At 41.4% G+C, this 17,266-nt stretch overlaps 2 protein-coding genes across 3 annotated transcripts; one reads left to right on the top strand and one right to left on the bottom strand.

The window, feature by feature from the left end:
- Positions 1 to 245: 245 nt before the first annotated feature.
- On the bottom strand, positions 246 to 5,565 carry LOC138591277 (sex comb on midleg-like protein 4). 2 transcript variants are annotated; one of them, XM_069661816.1, is made up of 8 exons: positions 5,489 to 5,565; positions 4,427 to 4,660; positions 3,970 to 4,099; positions 3,648 to 3,848; positions 3,319 to 3,480; positions 3,018 to 3,233; positions 2,785 to 2,933; positions 246 to 2,697 (listed from the first exon to the last, which is right to left on the bottom strand). In XM_069661816.1, the coding sequence occupies exons 1-8, from the start codon at positions 5,489 to 5,491 to the stop codon at positions 2,572 to 2,574; spliced, it is 1,221 nt and encodes a 406-aa protein (XP_069517917.1). In that variant the 5' UTR covers positions 5,492 to 5,565; the 3' UTR covers positions 246 to 2,571. The 2 variants fall into 2 exon arrangements, with proteins under 2 accessions (XP_069517917.1, XP_069517918.1); XM_069661817.1 differs by lacking the exon at positions 5,489 to 5,565 and adding an exon at positions 4,984 to 5,049.
- Positions 5,566 to 7,491: 1,926 nt separating this feature from the next.
- afg1la (AFG1 like ATPase a) lies at positions 7,492 to 14,094 on the top strand. The gene is made up of 13 exons (XM_069662046.1): positions 7,492 to 7,621; positions 8,016 to 8,221; positions 8,410 to 8,461; positions 8,540 to 8,641; positions 9,173 to 9,303; positions 9,471 to 9,570; positions 9,936 to 9,994; positions 10,092 to 10,174; positions 10,260 to 10,330; positions 10,442 to 10,542; positions 12,032 to 12,172; positions 12,274 to 12,384; positions 13,442 to 14,094. Exons 1-13 carry the CDS (start codon positions 7,495 to 7,497, stop codon positions 13,577 to 13,579), a joined length of 1,422 nt encoding a protein of 473 aa, XP_069518147.1. The 5' UTR covers positions 7,492 to 7,494; the 3' UTR covers positions 13,580 to 14,094.
- Positions 14,095 to 17,266: the final 3,172 nt, after the last annotated feature.

Consider the following 17,266-nt stretch of genomic DNA (forward strand, 5'->3'; position numbering starts at 1 on the left):
ATAAGGACCCTTGGAGGACACCAGTTTGGGAGCCACAGATGTAGGTCACCTTTGTCAAGTCGTGTGTTTTGAAGCACAGGCGAGGCTCCCAGCCAAAGTAAGTCTCAGATGTCTGGACCCACATCCAAATCTGGATCAGTTTAAATTTTTGGTTGAAAAAAAATCTTTATATAAAATCCTCAATGACAGCGTAATCTTGTCAGGTCAGAAAAATGTGGAAATGAAATCCCTCACACACACAAATCTCTGATTACTTGAATTCTTAATTTAATACTCACATACAGTACAGTATACACATTTCCTTTTACATCTCACGAACACAAAGGCAAACAGTTGAATACATAGATAACTTTAGCACCAGCATGGAGCACTGATACGCTCAGCTCTCTCTAAAACTCTTATTCATAGTGATTTTCAAAATAAAACACCGTAGCTTGATCTCACTAGGCATGGCTTACATGTAATATCTTTACAGCAGCATTCACTTACAAAGGTTAATTGATTAAAAAAGGATGCATACTGTACACCTGAAGTGGTATACAAAAGCAATATTATATTATATACCAATTTACATGGCCATTCAGGTTTTCTCAGTGTGACATTAAGGTGTTTAGTGTTTTGACAACGGCTGTATCAACACTATAAAAACATATGAATAGAAGTAAACGTTCGTATACATGAGCCTAGGAAGATAATTGGCATGTTACAATCTTGCATATGGAAACATTAATATATGACGCTCACAGTGCTCTCATTTTTCTGTATATATACTGAGAGCAACTGTCTTTCTTTGTACGCTATGTTTTGTTTAGGTTATACTGTTTTTATATATGAATTATATAAAAAAAAAGAATGGAAACGCCAATGGGATCATTACTTTTTTGTTACACAGTAATGCGAAAACATTAGTATCAAAATGATTTTCTAAATCTCTCCATCAAAAAGCAACGCTCTGTTTACTGTACCGTGTTTCAGTACAGGTAGAGATATGTTTTAACTTTAAAGAAAGTCCTATGGTGAGATCTGACAAAGGTACAAAGTGTTTTCTCTTATACATTTCTTGTCAGACGATGAATATACTGTATATATGCAGCAGACAGATGTGCTACTCATGAAGACAAAACTTCTTCTTACACTGGCCTGGTAGTTATAACGTTATGTTTACATGTGTGTGAAGGACGCATCCAATTCAAAGTCTGTGCCAAAAGTAGTGAGCGAGAAAGTAAGAGAAGAGAGAGACAGAAGGGTGAATTTGTTATTATCGTCACATGACATCGTGGAAATCCTCAGCAAAATGCACCAACAGGGTCAAACTGCCAACCTCATGTCTGCGAGCCAATGGGAAGAGAGTAATGAGAGTAAGGTCCCACGTTTGAGATGGTTCACTTAACTTTAAAGTGATAATCTCGAAGATTTTCATTTAAATAAATGTCACTATTGCCCAGTGAACCCAATGGTGATTGAGCCTTCGGTCCACTGATTAAAGCCTTTGCATTTGCAGAATTATGGACTGGCTGTTGGTGCCGACTTTCATGGAAAAAAATCAAAAGCGGTGCCCAGTGAGCAAGGAAAATCAAGAGTTACAACTGGAGCCAACCATGGACGTCACACATGCAGTACTGTTTGGATATCTGGGAAGTGTGCTCCCGCAATTACGGTTTATCGCCATAGGTGCCGCCAAAGAAAACGAAACTGAGATCTTCGAGATTACCACTTTAACTAACTGTCCTCCTGTGCTCTCCAGAGCTCCTGCCCTGTTCCTGTGCTCAAGTCTTCAAAACAGCAAGACTTGTTTTTTTTATTGTGGAGAACCAATCGGGAACTATCACCTACATCTGCAGCAGATAGACATGGTCAGCAACTCGGCGAGCATTTAGCACCTAAAAAGTCAGATATTTCCCTCAGAAGCTGGTGGAGACCAAAACAGAGCTAAAAGAGGGCAAATATCGTCGTTACATTCAACAGGTAAACACAGAATCGGCTCCAAATTAATAATAAAATCTCCCAGTAACTGCTGGATATGTATATAAAAAGCTTATTAGCGTAGTGAGCAAACAAGTTCACCATGTTAGCTTAAAAGATGATGCAGCTGCCCAGAGTGGCCAAAATAGTTGCAGGTTAGATTTTTGTCAGGTAAAAAACCTGGACTGTTTTCTTAAAGTGTGTAATCTGTGGATGCAATACTGCGCTAAATTACCTTATATGCAACCTGGTTTACACACCCAAACTTAAACTGCATGTGACGTTAGCCTGTTGAAGCTAACGTTAATGTTGGCTTTGTATGATCGTCACTAAGAGCATGTCTTTTACACAGAAGTTACAGTACTGTTACTCTTTCACCCTCAACAACAAATAAGTTCAATAAACTGTAAAAGCACCCTTCAGTTTTCTTTTTTGCACTTTAAAAGTAGTTGACAAAATCGCGCCTCTAAGCACCGTAAAGAAAAATATGCACCTCATACTCGAGACCTTACTCTCTTTGCGTTGTCTCACAGACCTGGAGTCCTCAGATGTAACCCTTCCTGTATGTACCGTTAGATCGGATGGGAAAATATGTATCATAGACGATTTTCAGAACTTAGTCTGCTTTAGTTTGTCGATGTGGTAGCAAAGCTTCAAGGCCGGCCCGAGCTTGAGTCCGAGGTACTTCATGATCATGTCGCTCTTTAGGAGTAACAAAGCGTTTCCATCGATCTCCTGAGAGAAGCAGAAGAAGATCAGATCAGCAAGGGTTCATTCTAGCCGATAAATCAGCTGTGAGACAAGACAGAAAAACGAGCTTACATGTTTCCTAAAGACGTCTGAATGGGGGCCGAGAGCATGAGGGTCAGCCTCCCTGATGAACCAGACAACATCCTCCACAGACCAGGTGGAGGGGTCTTTATTGGGTGGAGCTTTGGACTCCTGGGACTCTGAAGGTGCATTATAACCTCCTGGAAAAACAAAGGGAAGAAAGCTTTACTTTTGTACCTGAAAGAAAGATTGAAGCACTCTTGGTTTTGTCTTTGACCTCTCACCTGTCCTGTTGCTCTCTGGAAACGTGCTCGGGCTGGTGGACGACTGCCGGCACATGTTAATTGAAGCCGAGCCGTTTGAGAACTGCTGCTGCGAACGAAACCCGTAGGCAGTCTTTGGCGAGTACGACGAGCCGATGGAGCTGAAGGCAGAATCGCCGGGGTCCACCGAGTAGCGTTTGCCGTCTGACTGGTCTAATTGGTAGTCCTCTGTTTCAGCTAGAGACAAGATTAGAGTCAAAATTAGCTAAAGAGTTTGTTTGTATCAGGATAGTTGCTTTTATTAGACAGAATTTAGAAGTACCATCTGACTGGTAGGAGCCACCGCTGTGCTGGGTAATGGGCTGATCGCTGAAGAGGTTTTCACAGTGCAAGCTGCGGCAGAGCTTCTTCAGAAAACGGAGCACATAGTCGATGCTGTTCACCACGGGGAGGCTGAGGAGGTGCTGCTTCCCGTCGAACGTGGCTGGAAAAGCAGAAAAAAAAAAGGCACAACACGACACTTTAGCTGCAATTTCCCACAAATGAGATGTTTACTATTGCATGTTTTCTACTTAGGAGCAGCAAAGAAGACGAAAAAGAAGCTGTTGAACAAATTGAAAGCAACACCTGAGGGAGGTCTCTGTACAACACCTGATATTTTTTCTCCCCCGTAGCCTTGCGTGAGGAGGGTGAACACTGTTTTCTGCTGGAAGGCGCTGTCGATGCAGCCTTGGACGGCCTGCTGGAGAACAACGGAGGGCCGGTCGGGTCCGAAGTGATCGGGGAGCTGCTGGATCTTCTTCCTGTCCAGGTTGGGGCCTGTGTTGGCCTGTTTGTTGATGTAGATACAGACTGAGGGAGGAGGAATACAGATGATACCCAAATTATCTTTATATATATGCGTGATAACATGGATTGGATTGTAGAGACAAAAAGGCCATTATTGCATCTTTTATGGGGATTTATGTCTTACCTGTGAGCACCTGGGGCGTGGCAGAGTGGGGGATGGTGGCTGCATCCTGAGGAATGGAGCTCATATCAGGCTCAGGGGTGCTGCTGGGCGGGGAGATAGCCAACGGCGTCATCACCATCCTGGGTTTCAGCTGCAGGAGAGGAAGTTTATTTCATTTTTTTTTTACTAAATCACGGAGGGATTAGGGATTAGAGAATAATCGGGATATCAAAATTTGTATTAAGCTGTAGTTGTTTTGCTGTGGAGGATGCATTGTGTGTATTTCCTCTTCTGACGTAGAAATATTTACAGGACACATGTTAAGTCTCTTTCTGTTACACTGGGGTCCCACAAAACCTGAAGGGCATGGAGCCTGAGCGTCTGTGCCTTTTCTGTGTACACATGCATTTTTAAACACACTGCATCCACTCACACACACCACATCTCTTCCCCCGGTTTCCCCCCTCATGTGGCTGACCTTGAAGCCCGGCTTTCTCCCCCTCTTTTTTGGCACTTTGAGCGGAGGGAGCGATTCGGGGTAGCGGTTCGGAAAATCCATCTTGGCGACATTGCGGAGCGGGGGTCTCCCTCTCTTCCTGCCCGGTATCTTCCCCGCCTGGCTAGGGATGAAGGAGGGAGCCACTGCAGCTGATTGCATCTCACTGTTGTTGTCTGATTTCTGAGCCGTCGCTGCAGGTACACTCATTTGGAGCTGGAGACAAAGGGAAACAAAAATCTTTTTAAATGCAAAAGACACATGCACTTTACTGGCACGTCAATCCCTCCTCCTCCTCGCGCATTACACAGCAGCGTTAGCATCAATCCAGGGCAGGTGTACATCAGCAACATGCAAACACAGACAGACTGCAGAATACTCAGCTGAGCATTGCGGTTCATTCAGCAGAGCACCATAATAATCACACAACACAAAAGGCAGCCATGCATGAGCTGTGGAGGAAACAGCACCTCCATCCTGCACTGATAACACACCAATAAACCTGAGAGGAGGAGGAGGAGGAGGGGGGTGTCTATTACCTGCTGTCTTCTATTGTGAAAGCCCAAGAGCCGAGCCCCTTTTGTCTTAAATCCCACGAGCCTAAAGGTGACTAAGAAGCTAATTCCCTAACAATGCAGGGAAAGCCATCTTGCTCTTGCTGTTTGAGGCTTTGTCCCCTTTTTGGTGTACACACTGCTGCTGCTGCTGCTGCCGCTGCCGCTGCTGCTGCTGCTGCTCGGCACACAGGCTGCAGACATCTCATTAGACTAATGCATTCAGCAGCGGCAGCAGAGGGAGGAGGGAAATTGACTTCACCATGGCTACCCAGCTATGAATTACCATTACGATGACAGCTTCCACCCTAATCTTTATAAAAATAAGGCAGGAAGAAGAAGCTACGAGATTTAGAAATATGTGGCACCTCTACCACGCTACCCGGCGTGAAAAACATACAATTTATACCTTTAAATTCACCTAATTTCTGCAGATTAGTCGAAAGGATACAGTATGTAAACAAACAATAAGCGGTCAGCAGATACTCACCATCCAAACAGATGTGGAGTCTCCCTACGCTCGCTGCTGTTTTCCCTGTTTTCTTCCTGTTTCCAGGAGCAGAGCACAGCACGGCGGATTCCACTGTAATACTGTATATATGTGTGTGTGTGTGTGTGTGTACACGAGAGACAGACAGAGAGTGACAGTGTGTGTGTGCATTAAAGAGACACGAGCGAGAGAGGGGGGGGGGGGGGGAGAAAGGCTGCTCTGTTGTCATGGCAACAAGCGTGTAAGCCCTGTAACACCCTGTCGGCCGTCTGCAGGATGTTTGGTTCGCTCTCTGCTGTGGAGGAACAATTAGACTGTTTCTGCTGCGAAATTATAATGAGAATGTTTTTATTCTGCAGTGCATTTCCAGCTGATGTATTAGGGGCTATAAACGTAACATTTAAATCCAAATGAACGAATGTTTTATTTATGTTAAATTCTTTTTTCATGAGTGCACTGACAGAAACATAATTGGCAGTTATTTTGATAATTGAATGAGGGTTTTGGCGATTATGTTTTAGCCGAAAATACAAACACTTGCTTGTTGAAGCTTGTGCATCTGCTGCTTATCTTTGTAATATATGCGTTATATATTGGGATATGTCAAGAAATTTGAATTGCAACAAGAATTGTCGATTAATTTGCCAATATTTTTCCCGCTTAATCGTCAAATGTATTGCTAATAAGGATAAGTGTTAGTTGCAGTACCAGATGTATAATTAAAACTGCAGGTATCTGACATTACAGCAATTTTAGAGCTGAATTTTAGATGATTTATTTAGTATTTTGAGTGAAAAAAACCCCATTTACAAGCAAAAACTGCCAAACATACTCTGGTTCCAGCCTCTAAAATGTGATCACATGCTGCTTTCCTTTGTTTTATATTAGTGTAATTTAAATATATATATATATGTTACCATAAGTCAACAAAACATGTAATCTGAAGACATTTCTGTGGGAAATTTTCACTATTTACATACTACAATAACATTTAAGCAGTCAAATTGATTAATAACATAATTACTGTACGTTGCCGACCTAAAAATTATATCATAAAAATAAAGAATAATTCTTGCTCATCTATTTATTTATGCATATCTTCCCTATATCTATTTTGTCATCTTCAGTGCGTGTCTAATGTCACTGGTGTTTTCATCCCTGCCCTTATAATAAAGTTTATTTTAATTTTAATGTTTGCAAATGTTCCGCTTCTCTGTAATCCCTCTTTCTGCCACATGAACAGAGTATGTCTTTGTTGTGTTTCCATCCGATGTATTTCATTACTTGGACTCGGGTGTATATGTTCTATATTTAACTTTAATTAGCACCATGGGAGCTCCATATTCCTCCCATGGTGTTAATTTTTGTGTTTCAGTAGACGCTACAACAACAGTGGGGACAGTCATAAATCTATACTATGCCAAATCACTTGTAGTGTACGTGTGGAACTAGAAAATTTGGAATATTTATTTAATTAAACAATTAATTGATTATCAAAACTGCATTATTGAATAATCACTTGTTTCAAGTCTACTTCAAGGCGATGAGCAAATCATACATTAATAAAACATAAATAAATAAAGAACTAAACAGTCCTTTTATAATGAGGTGTTATATCTAATTATTCAATTGTCTCTTGCTTGTTTGCCTACTTTGTTACTCATTTAAAAAACATGCATGCATACATACATGTATCTTTTTATACCCCTTTTGTTTTCTTAATATTATTTATAGCTTTTGATATCATATGTAAAGCACTTTGAATGTATTTGTTGTTAACAGTCTTGCTTTGATTTATCTGTGCAATTGTAACCTATTTTATTGCCACCGTTATCATTGTAATATATTTATAGCATTGTGTGTGATTTTATGATAGGTCTTAGTCTTGTTAAAATACAGGTTAATATTGTGGAAGAAACTTCGCCCGCTGCTGGCTGTCAGTAGAAAACGCTTCTGTTTGTTATGTGTTTGTTAATAAAGTTACGTTGACAACGTTTAATTCCAAGATGGCGGTGCGCATACCGCTGTTTTTAAAGATGTCACCCTCAGCTTCTCTGGGCTTCAGGCTTCTTTTACATGAACAATTTTCTTCCAGAAAGCTTCTAAAATCTCTGCCAAAGATCTGCACACGAGGTGAGAGCAGTTTTTGGTGAGTCGTCTCGATGGAGAGTGTTTTTTAAGTGTATTTCCGGTTGTGTAATGCTAGTTTCTACTTAAAAGTCGAACTAGCTGTAATTTTGATGAACCAATTTTTGTCTAGTTTGCTTTCTTTTAAAGTTAACTTGATATCACTTAAAATGTTTGCGCTCCTGTACAAACTTACCTTGCTATTTCCACTGATTTTGTCCTGCTCTGTCAGCTGTCAGACGAGTAGCTGTCACTTGATAACCTTTGGTCTATGTCCACTACATTATCGTTATTTACCTCATCAATAAACTTCTTCTTTTTCGTTTTTTTTTTTGAAGGGCTGAAATGTACAGAGAGGAGCTAAACTGATGTTTATATCTGTGTTGTCATATTGTTAAAGGTTACTCGGTGAAAGCCCAGCAGGTGGTGGAGGAGAGCGGTGTCAGCGCCTCCAGGTTCAGCGGGCCTCTGGATCACTACAGCGGGCTGATCAGAGACGGGACACTGCGGGAGGATGAACATCAGAAAGCGGTGCTGCAGACTCTGGACCAGCTCCACAAAACACTCAGAGGATACAGTAACACGCCGACATCTATCTTCGCCAAGGTAGAGAGAGAAACACCCAATGATAAATGATGTTATACTTACTTACGTACTTATTGATTACCCTGGTTGGCAAAATTTAAACTATCTGTATGTTGTATTCTGTAATGCTGTAGACTATCATGTGTTTTTGGGTCATTTGTAATGCCGGAACCTGCCTGTTGATTATTGTCTGCCCTCATGTCTTCCAGTTTTTCACAAAGCCAAAGCCTCCAAATGGTTACTACATCTACGGTGATGTTGGTAAGAGAGATGAGCTGCAGCGTTTTAAGTATTGATCACATTCTTTCCCCTTAACTCATACACTTTTTATTGTTTCAGGCACGGGTAAAACTATGGTGATGGACATGTTTTATTCCTATGTTGAGACTGAAAAGAAGAAGAGAGTTCATTTCCACGGCTTTATGTTGGACGTGCATAAAAGTGAGTACACTTGATGCAGTGTCAGATAGTTGAAGCACCATTCACATTAAGGCGTGTGTTGGAATAAAGTTCATCTTTATAATTAATGGCCTTCGTTTGAACAAACATATTTTTGCAAGAGGAAAATTTGTTCCAATGTATTTATTTATTCATTAGAGTGCTTTCGTTTCAATCACCCTACAGAACAGGTTAAGTTCAGAGTCTGTAGAACCGTGCAGATCTGTGGTTGTTGAACTGAGCCTATGTTTCCTGTTTTAGTCACCACATCTCAGTTTTGCAACATTTGAGGCTCCGTTATGTGTTGTGTTACATATGCATGCTGCTGGAGCTGCTCAATCCCCTGTCTTGCATACCAAAGTCTCAATATCATGCCTTTGTAAAATAGACATATTGCTCCATTCACTCATTGGATATGTTTGTTTGGTTTCTTGGTTCATGCTTTATCTCAGCAGTTTAAAGTAATCAAGTGTATTTGGATCTACTTTTCCTACATCGCCAAGATTAGTTTCAGCTCTTTTTGTTGGTCTTCAGGGATTCATCGGCTTAAACAGAGCATGCCAAAGAGGAAAGCAGGAAAAATGGCCAAGTCTTATGACCCCATTGCTCCGGTGGCTGAGGAGATCAGTGAGGAGGCCTGTCTTCTGTGCTTTGATGAGTTTCAGGTACTAATCTTTTTATGTACTTACAAACCAAGGTACCTGCAGTGACAACTGTTTTGTTATAGATGCATTTAATAAAGTCTGGCAGAGTTTTTTTTTTAACATATTTTTTGATATATATATCCGTAACAGTGTTGTGTAATGCTTTACCCACACCCAATACATTGCAGGTCACTGATATCGCTGATGCCATGATTCTCAAGCAGCTGTTTGAGAATCTGTTTCGTCACGGTGTTGTTGTTGTGGCCACATCAAATCGTCCTCCTGAAGGTAACAAACAAGTGTTGTAACATATCTGATTTTTTTTTTTTAACTGCCCAAATGCATTCAAAAACTGCTATCTTTGCAACAACTGACCCTAAGGTTTAAGGTCTTTAATCCCATAACATAACACAGAATTTTGGTTAAAATCTTATCCCAGCACGACTTTTCTGTTGTACTTACAAGTTAGTTTTCCTTTGGGTGTCCTTAGGATGTCAACACAGCTGTGACAGGACTTCATTTGATTAAAAATCAAATTTATACTTATATAATTTTGTCTGACAGCTTCGCACAAAAAGGCAAAATCATCTAATCAGGCATTGGGAAAATGTACAAACAATTCATGGCCCACTCTTTACCCACTCTTTCCTCAGACCTGTATAAAAACGGGCTGCAGAGAGTCAACTTCGTCCCCTTTATTGCTGTGTTGCAGGTAAGAAAGGAGACGCGTGTATTAGGAATCAATTCAATTTAAGTTTCTTCTTTTCATTTCAAAAGCACCCTTTGTTTATCACTCTTCTCTCATGCAGAAATACTGTCAAACTCTTCGCCTGGACTCTGGGATAGATTACCGCAAAAGGAACAGACCGTCTGCTGGAAAGCTCTACTTTCTGTAAGAGAAAAAATCATCACGTCAGATTTTAATATCTTGTGTGCATGTTTAGAGTGTTTAATGATTAGTGTTACGTTTCCTGCAGCTCCAGTGAACCTGATGTAGAAGCAACGCTAGACAAGATGTTTGATGAGCTCGCTTTTAAGCAGAACGACAGTAAGGGGAATTTAAACTACAGCTGATGTCGGATTTGGTCATCGTCTCGTCTGCATTACCACAGGAGTTGGATCTTTTCATATCTTACCAAACTGCTCTCCTCCCCCGCAGTAACCCGACCAAGAGTCCTGAACGTTAACAACAGGAAGGTGCGTCTGAACAAAGCCTGTGGGACCATCGCAGACTGCACGTTTGAGGAGCTGTGTGACAGAGTGAGTCTCTGACACCTTTTATTTGAAACATATATCCATACATGTACATTGTGCTGTTAGAATGATGACATACACGCTTTCAATAGGTTTACATTTTTAAAATGTGTCGGTCACATTTGTATGGTTTCTCGGGGGCGGCTGTGGCTCAGTGGTACAGTCGGTCGTCTTTCAATCAGAAGGTTGGTGGTTCGATCCCCAGCTCCTTTGAGCAAGACACTTAACCCCAAATTGATCTCGCTGGCATAGCCATCGGTGTGTGAATGTGACATGTAGTATAAAAGCGGTTTGAGTGGTCGCATTATAGAAAGTGCTATATAAAGTACAGTCCATTTATCATTTCATTGGATTTAAATATTTGCTTGAAAAATGTATTAATAGATTTCAAAAATAGTCTGCAGCTAATTTTCTTTCAAGCAATGGATGGTTCCAGCATCTAAGATGTGAGAATTTGCTGCTTTTTTACGTCTTGATGGTTAATAAAGAATGTTTTGATTTTGGACTGTTTGTGGACCAACAAGCACTTTTGAGATGTGATTTGGGGCTATAGGAAATTGTGATTAGCATTTTCCACAGTCTTTTGATATTTAATAGACTAAACGATTCATCGATTATTAAAATAATCCTTAAAAGGCCAGTTTGCCGATTTTCAACCTCAGTCCTATCATGCTATTATGGGGAGCTAACGGCATTACGTTAGGAAACAAATGCAGTTTGGCTCTGTCCCTTTGGAGGACGCTATCCGCTTCCCCAGTGGGCCGTGGAAAACAGGGAGCTTGCTAAACTACACTTCCTCAATCTAGGACGCCTGCCTCCGATGTTGTGGCGTTCAAAATCGTCATGATTGAAATGTAGACTGCAGACCTGAAGACGATCCATCGGTATATTCTCGTCGTATTTCGGATTCTGTTCCGCTCTGAGCCGTTGCCTGCAGTGAAACGGTCGTATTTCACTCCAGCGTCTCTCGCTGGGTTGTTCCTTTCCGAGGGAGGGGCGCAATGCACGCTGAGTGTTGTAGGAATGTGGAATGAGCTGTTTGTACAACTTTCTCCACAGCTATGGCGCCAGTTTCAAATCTTATTGCTTCTATCGATTACAGAGAACACCAGCTTTGACTGACAGCGGCTTTTTCCAGGAGCGAATTGCTCCTTTAATCTCAGCTGCTCCGTTAATCTTGCATTAAGTGCTTTACTTTTTATTCTCCTTTCCCTGTATTTCAGCCTTTTTGATGTGTTTTGAAACTCCAGGAACTCGACCAGAATTTAAAAGGAAGTTAAACAGATTTGAACAGTTCCTGGCCGTGTTACGTTTTCTGAATGATTAACTCACAGGTGGCTCTGCAGCGGCTGAAAAGATTACGGACATGTCAGGACAAAATCACAATCTATGTTTCAAGCAGACAAGAACTTTCAGACTGAGACTTTACCTTCATAGTTCAGGCTTTGTAAATAAAAGTCACATGTATTTTGATTCCAGTGTTTGCATGTTTCAGCCGTTAGGGGCCAGTGACTACCTGGAGATGTCGCGGCTGTTTGACACAATCTTTATTCGACACATTCCTCTGCTGACACTGAACAAGAAAACTCAGGCCAGGCGGCTCATCACGCTCGTGGATGCTCTCTACGACCACAAGGTACTCTGCTGTCATCTGCACACACACTGAACCTGCACTAAAATGCTAAATTTGAGCTTCTCGCGGGGGAATTGTATCATAATTATTTCATCTTGTTCCAGGTTCGGGTGGTGATTCTCGCCGATTATCCACTGGAGGATATTTTCGTACACGACGGGGATCACAGTCACGACGAGAGCCACATTCTGATGGACGATCTGGGGCTGAAAAGGGTGAGAGCGCCAACTCCTCACAGCTTAACCAGTTAGTCATGTTGTGGTGTGTTCTGCACTCGTTAATGTCGATAATGAAGCCGGCTGACGCGTTCGTTGAATAGAGCTCAAAACACAAGTGAGTCAGTCTTTGTTGTGTGTACTGAAAGATCATCCATCAACTTTGGCTGATTATACAGCCTCCTTCAAACAATCTACTACATGTATTACTGTAATAATAGAAAGTCACTGACTGTTATCAAACTGATTAAAATGGAAATAAGTATCACACATTTGTTAAAAGCAGAAACAAAACACTTCCTTATCATGTACGTATTTACAAGTGTCACATGCTTGGACCCGAAAAGGCATCTTACAAGAATGTTGATAACATTTTGTAAACAATTATTTATCTCAGGGCTGCACGATGCTGCAGTGCTTTGCGCTGTCGCCTCACAGCTAGAAGGTTCCTTTGGGTTGGGACCAAAACAATGAGTGGATACAAGTGGCCGAAATGAGTGTCCTCCAAAGGGTGTCCGGGCTTAGCCTTAGCTCGGACATCTGGAGGGAGCTCGGAGTAGAGCCGCTACTCTTTCGCATCGAAAGGAGCCAGTTGAGGTGGTTCGGGCATCTGATCAGGGCGCAGTCTTTTGGAGGTTTTCCCGGTACGTCCACCTGGGAGGAGACCCCGGGGCAGACCCAGAGCTGGCTGGAGAGATTATACTGTATATCCAGTCTGGCCGTGGGAACCGCTCGGAATCCCCCAGGAGGAGCTGGAAAACGTTGCTAGAGAGAGGGACGCCTGGGTCACTTTGCTTAGCCTTCAGCCACCATGGCCCGACCCCAGAAGATAATGGATGGATGTTAGTTTATAGGATCACAATATAAAACTGACTAAAAGCATGACGCCAAAAACATACAACATAAAGATGTGTGCATAAAATACAGGGATTTCAGACTAACCATACAGGATGATTTGTGCTCTCTTTAGTCCCGAATAAAGATTTTAAAATCTAAAGACAAGAAATAGTTTCACTAAACATTTCTCATTTGAATTCTGCACCCTGTGGTTCAACAGGAAGACGCCAGCAGCCTGTCGATCTTCAGCGGAGAAGAGGAAAGGTTTGCCTTCCAGAGGACCGTGTCCCGGCTCACGGAGATGCAGACAGAGGAGTATTGGTTAGAAGGAGACAGAAGCTTGAAATCACAGGTGTAACATCCTACACAACCTCCATAAACTGTTCTCCTCGCTGCCAAAATCAGCCCAGACCGAACACTACTCCTACTCATCTTATAACGGGACTGCCTGACAGTACATGCGCACATACTGTACAGAGAATATTTATTGAAGGCCTTTTATGACTTTATTGTGACGTTGCACTTTACGGATCATTTTTAAGGTGTCATATTGCTTTTAATGAAATGGTGGTCCAACTATTTACTTTTATAAATCTGTGGGGAGGAGCTGCAAAAGTATTTGAAAAGATTTTAATCTTTGAGCTACGATATGTTTATGAAAAATATAAAGCATCTCAATGAACTGTATGTATGATCAAGCCTGAACACAGTGGAGGCAGGTTGGTTTGCAGGGTTTTAACTCCTGATGACAGGTGGACAGGTACGCTAAATAATAATGTTTGACTCCATTGCACTTTTTTCCTCATCCAGGGAAAAAACATGTAACAGCGGGCTTCCATGGGTGCTATATTCTTATGTATCTGCCTACATAAATGGAAAAAACACTGATTTGTACAGGTTGGATTTTTTTGCCTGATTCTTTTTAAATGTTTCGTTGTGAAGGAAGAAGTATGGCATGTATCAGATGAACCGTGTATATTTTTTGGCTCTTGCCTTTATAGCACCGTTGCCTCACAGCTAGAAGGTTCCTGGTTTGAATCCCGGTTCAGACGCACAGGGCCTTTCTGTGTGGAGTTTGCATGTTCTCCCCCGGGCATGTGTGGGTTCCCTACAGGTAATCCGACTTCCTCCCACAGTCCAAAGACATGCTCGTTAGGTTCACTGGTGACTCTAAAATTGCCCGTAGGTGTGATTGTGAGTGTGAAAGGTTGTCTGTCTCTGTGTGTCAGCCCTGTGATTGACCGGTGATCAGTCCAGGTGTAACCCCGCCTTTCGCCCAATGACAGCTGGGATAGGCTCCAGACCCTGAACAGGATAAGCGGTACAGATGATGGATGGATGATGGGATAGGTGAAGAGAGACGGGGAATGAGGGAAGGAGAGTACGTGGGATGACAGAACGGGAGTCGAGCCTGCTCTACCAGCTGAGCTAAACCAGCATCCAAACATTTATATCAACATGTATCAACAATAAATCTGCACATTAAGAACAGAAAACTCAAATGGAAACTACCGAGAACAAGATCAATCCCGTCTTTAAACACACACTGTCCTGTAAAGACATAACAGGCAGTGTGGGAAGTGTTGGTGACAAACTTTTATCTCCTGTACAAAAAAAAGTGTTATTGGTGTCGAGGGACGGCTCCTGGTGTTTTAATTTAGTTTAATCTGTAGTTATAAGATTAAATCATGTTAAAGGCTCTATTGTACAGTCTATCCCAGCTGTCATTGGGCGAGAGGCGGGGTACACCCTGGACAGACCGCCAGTCAATCTTTTGTGATATATGTATACGCCATATGTTAGCAATTAATATTATGAAGGCATTTTTACTGCGTTAAATTACATCAGACAAAACTTTACGCAAATCAGTCACACTTATCTAATATTTTATTTTCATTCCTACATCCTACACTCTTTTGTTAAATGACTGATATGGTCATGAAGGATTTTTATAACAGTTATCTTTATTTTTGACAAAACTAAAAGCAGTTGGCTGCTTTTTTTCGCATTCAAAATACACTATTGCTGTGAACGTCTGAGCAGTCATGTTTTCATTCACATTTCCTGTAAATCTTTTTCCCACTTCAGGAATTCCTCGGAAAAGCTTCTTAATTTGTGCATTTTAGTTGCAGCTGAGATTTTACAAATACCAAAGTCAAATACAAACAGAGGTTTCACTCCAACGCTTCAACAAATATAAGAGTAGCCACCAAGAAAGAGGTGTTTTGTTATTGAGCCAACACAAACCTTTTGTTATTCAGTAAGAGTTTCTAAATGCTTGTTAAAGATGTCTCCAAACATTCAGAGGGCCAGTAATAAATTCATTATTTATATGCATTATTTTTAATTTAGTTATAAAAACAAACCAAATATATATAAAGATGTTTAGTAAAAAAAACCCTCATTAGAGCCTTTTGTTTTATGCGTGTAATTACAGAAGGAAAACTCCTAAACATTGGTAGGTTTCAGTAGGGGTCAACAGTCGCATGTATGACAAGCCTGTTGACTTTGCATCCCTTATATGTTGAAAACTACATTACCATACTGATACTGAAATACTGGGTGCTCACGGTAGCAAGGTGGTTTACTCCAGGTGAATGCCAGGTGCTCTTGAAGGTTAAAAAGTTACGTGTCGATGGAGGGACGCCACTGGGCTTTTTTTCAAGAACACTCGCACCTAGCCAAGGATTTAGTTTAGCTGAGCGTGGCTCGGAAGAGCCACCTCATGCCCAGTGGAAGACCTGATGAGGGTTGAAACCGATCTGCGTTTATCTCTGATATTATGAGATTAACGAGATATGCCCTGCTTCAATAAAGGTATTTAAAAGTAATAATCTCAAAGATTTTCATTTAAATTAATGTCTGTTAAGTCACTGTTGCCCAATTAGGTAACACAATGGTGATTGATCCTATGGCCCACTGATGAAAGCCTTTGCATTTGCATTATATATTATTATTACAGACTGGGTGTCTGTGGCGACATTCAAGGAAAATATCACAAGCGGCGCCCAGTTAGTGATGCGTTTTCCATCAGCCAGCAGTGGTTGGTCTGCCAGAGAGGGTAGGCGGCACAAAACTGAGATATAGAGATTGTTACTTTAAACTAAATCTTGGCTCAGTGCGAGTGTGCCTGAACAAAACCCAGTGGCGTCCCTCATTGACCATCTTCTTTTTGTTGCTGACATTTAGACACTGAGGTCACTTCATCTGCATTTTTGTGATAATTTGAGCAACATGGCTGCTGTGTTATCAATCAATAAGTTTAGTATTTTTTCAACCTCCAAATCACAACAAAAGTTATCTCTTGACTCTTATTGAGCGGACCCGTACTCTGCCATCTGCCTCAAAAGGCTGGGTCAAGCAAGTGGGATAGAGAGAGACAGGCAGCATTACATCACCGGTGCCAGAGATGCAATTTGCCTAAGAATAGATTTAATTTAGTGTGTTTGTGAGAGTCAAAGTTTTCATGCACATGAGTTCTGACTGGACACAAAGAAAACTTTGGCGGTTTTGGAAGTTGCTCCGACTGCATATGATGTGGGTGGGGGAGTTGTTGGGGGTGCAAAGAGCTAGTTGGTTTTTCTGGGTTGAGTCACAACTGAAAGAGGTTGAAAACCACTGATCTAGAGGGGCAGTAGATTAAGTGTAATTTGCAGTAAACCTGCACCGCTGTAAACAAAATGATCAATCTGCAAAGCACTAAAATTAGCATCAGAGTTTTCTGTTGTTGAGACATGGCACTGAATTAAATGCTGCTACAACCCCTACTTTCCCTACTTATAAATTCCCTTATTTCGTACAGTAACAAAGTTTTTTTCCTTATTCTTTATTTGTTTCTCCATTAGCTTCCACACTAAATGAGCCACTAGTCCTTCTAGAGGCCACTGTTACGCCACACCCTAAGCAAACAGTTATCCACAATTGACCCAATAAAATCACATAAAACACCTTATAAAAGTCAAAACCAAGAGATTTATTACATTACAAAGAAACAACCAAGTCATTCACTGAAGGCTAACAATCCAGAAACCTCTGTCTTCAGATT

Source organism: Semicossyphus pulcher, unplaced genomic scaffold (assembly GCF_022749685.1).
Source record: "Semicossyphus pulcher isolate SPU_LCO1_2020_fin unplaced genomic scaffold, fSemPul1.0.p SCAF_14, whole genome shotgun sequence".
In the NCBI taxonomy this organism is placed as follows: Eukaryota; Metazoa; Chordata; class Actinopteri; order Labriformes; family Labridae; genus Semicossyphus; species Semicossyphus pulcher.

Excerpts from the sequence above, each read along its gene's own strand:
- afg1la (XM_069662046.1), top strand. The coding sequence starts at position 7,495 with ATGGCGGTGCGCATACCGCTGTTTTTAAAGATGTCACCCTCAGCTTCT. Across the intron at positions 8,462-8,539 it reads CTACATCTACGGTGATGTTG|GCACGGGTAAAACTATGGTG; the intron begins GTAAGAGAGATG and ends TTATTGTTTCAG. Across the intron at positions 10,175-10,259 it reads GCTGGAAAGCTCTACTTTCT|CTCCAGTGAACCTGATGTAG; the intron begins GTAAGAGAAAAA and ends CGTTTCCTGCAG.
- LOC138591277 (XM_069661816.1), bottom strand. Across the intron at positions 3,481-3,647 it reads CGGGGGAGAAAAAATATCAG|CCACGTTCGACGGGAAGCAG; the intron begins GTGTTGTACAGA and ends CTGCTTTTCCAG. Across the intron at positions 3,234-3,318 it reads TGGCTCCTACCAGTCAGATG|CTGAAACAGAGGACTACCAA; the intron begins GTACTTCTAAAT and ends TCTTGTCTCTAG.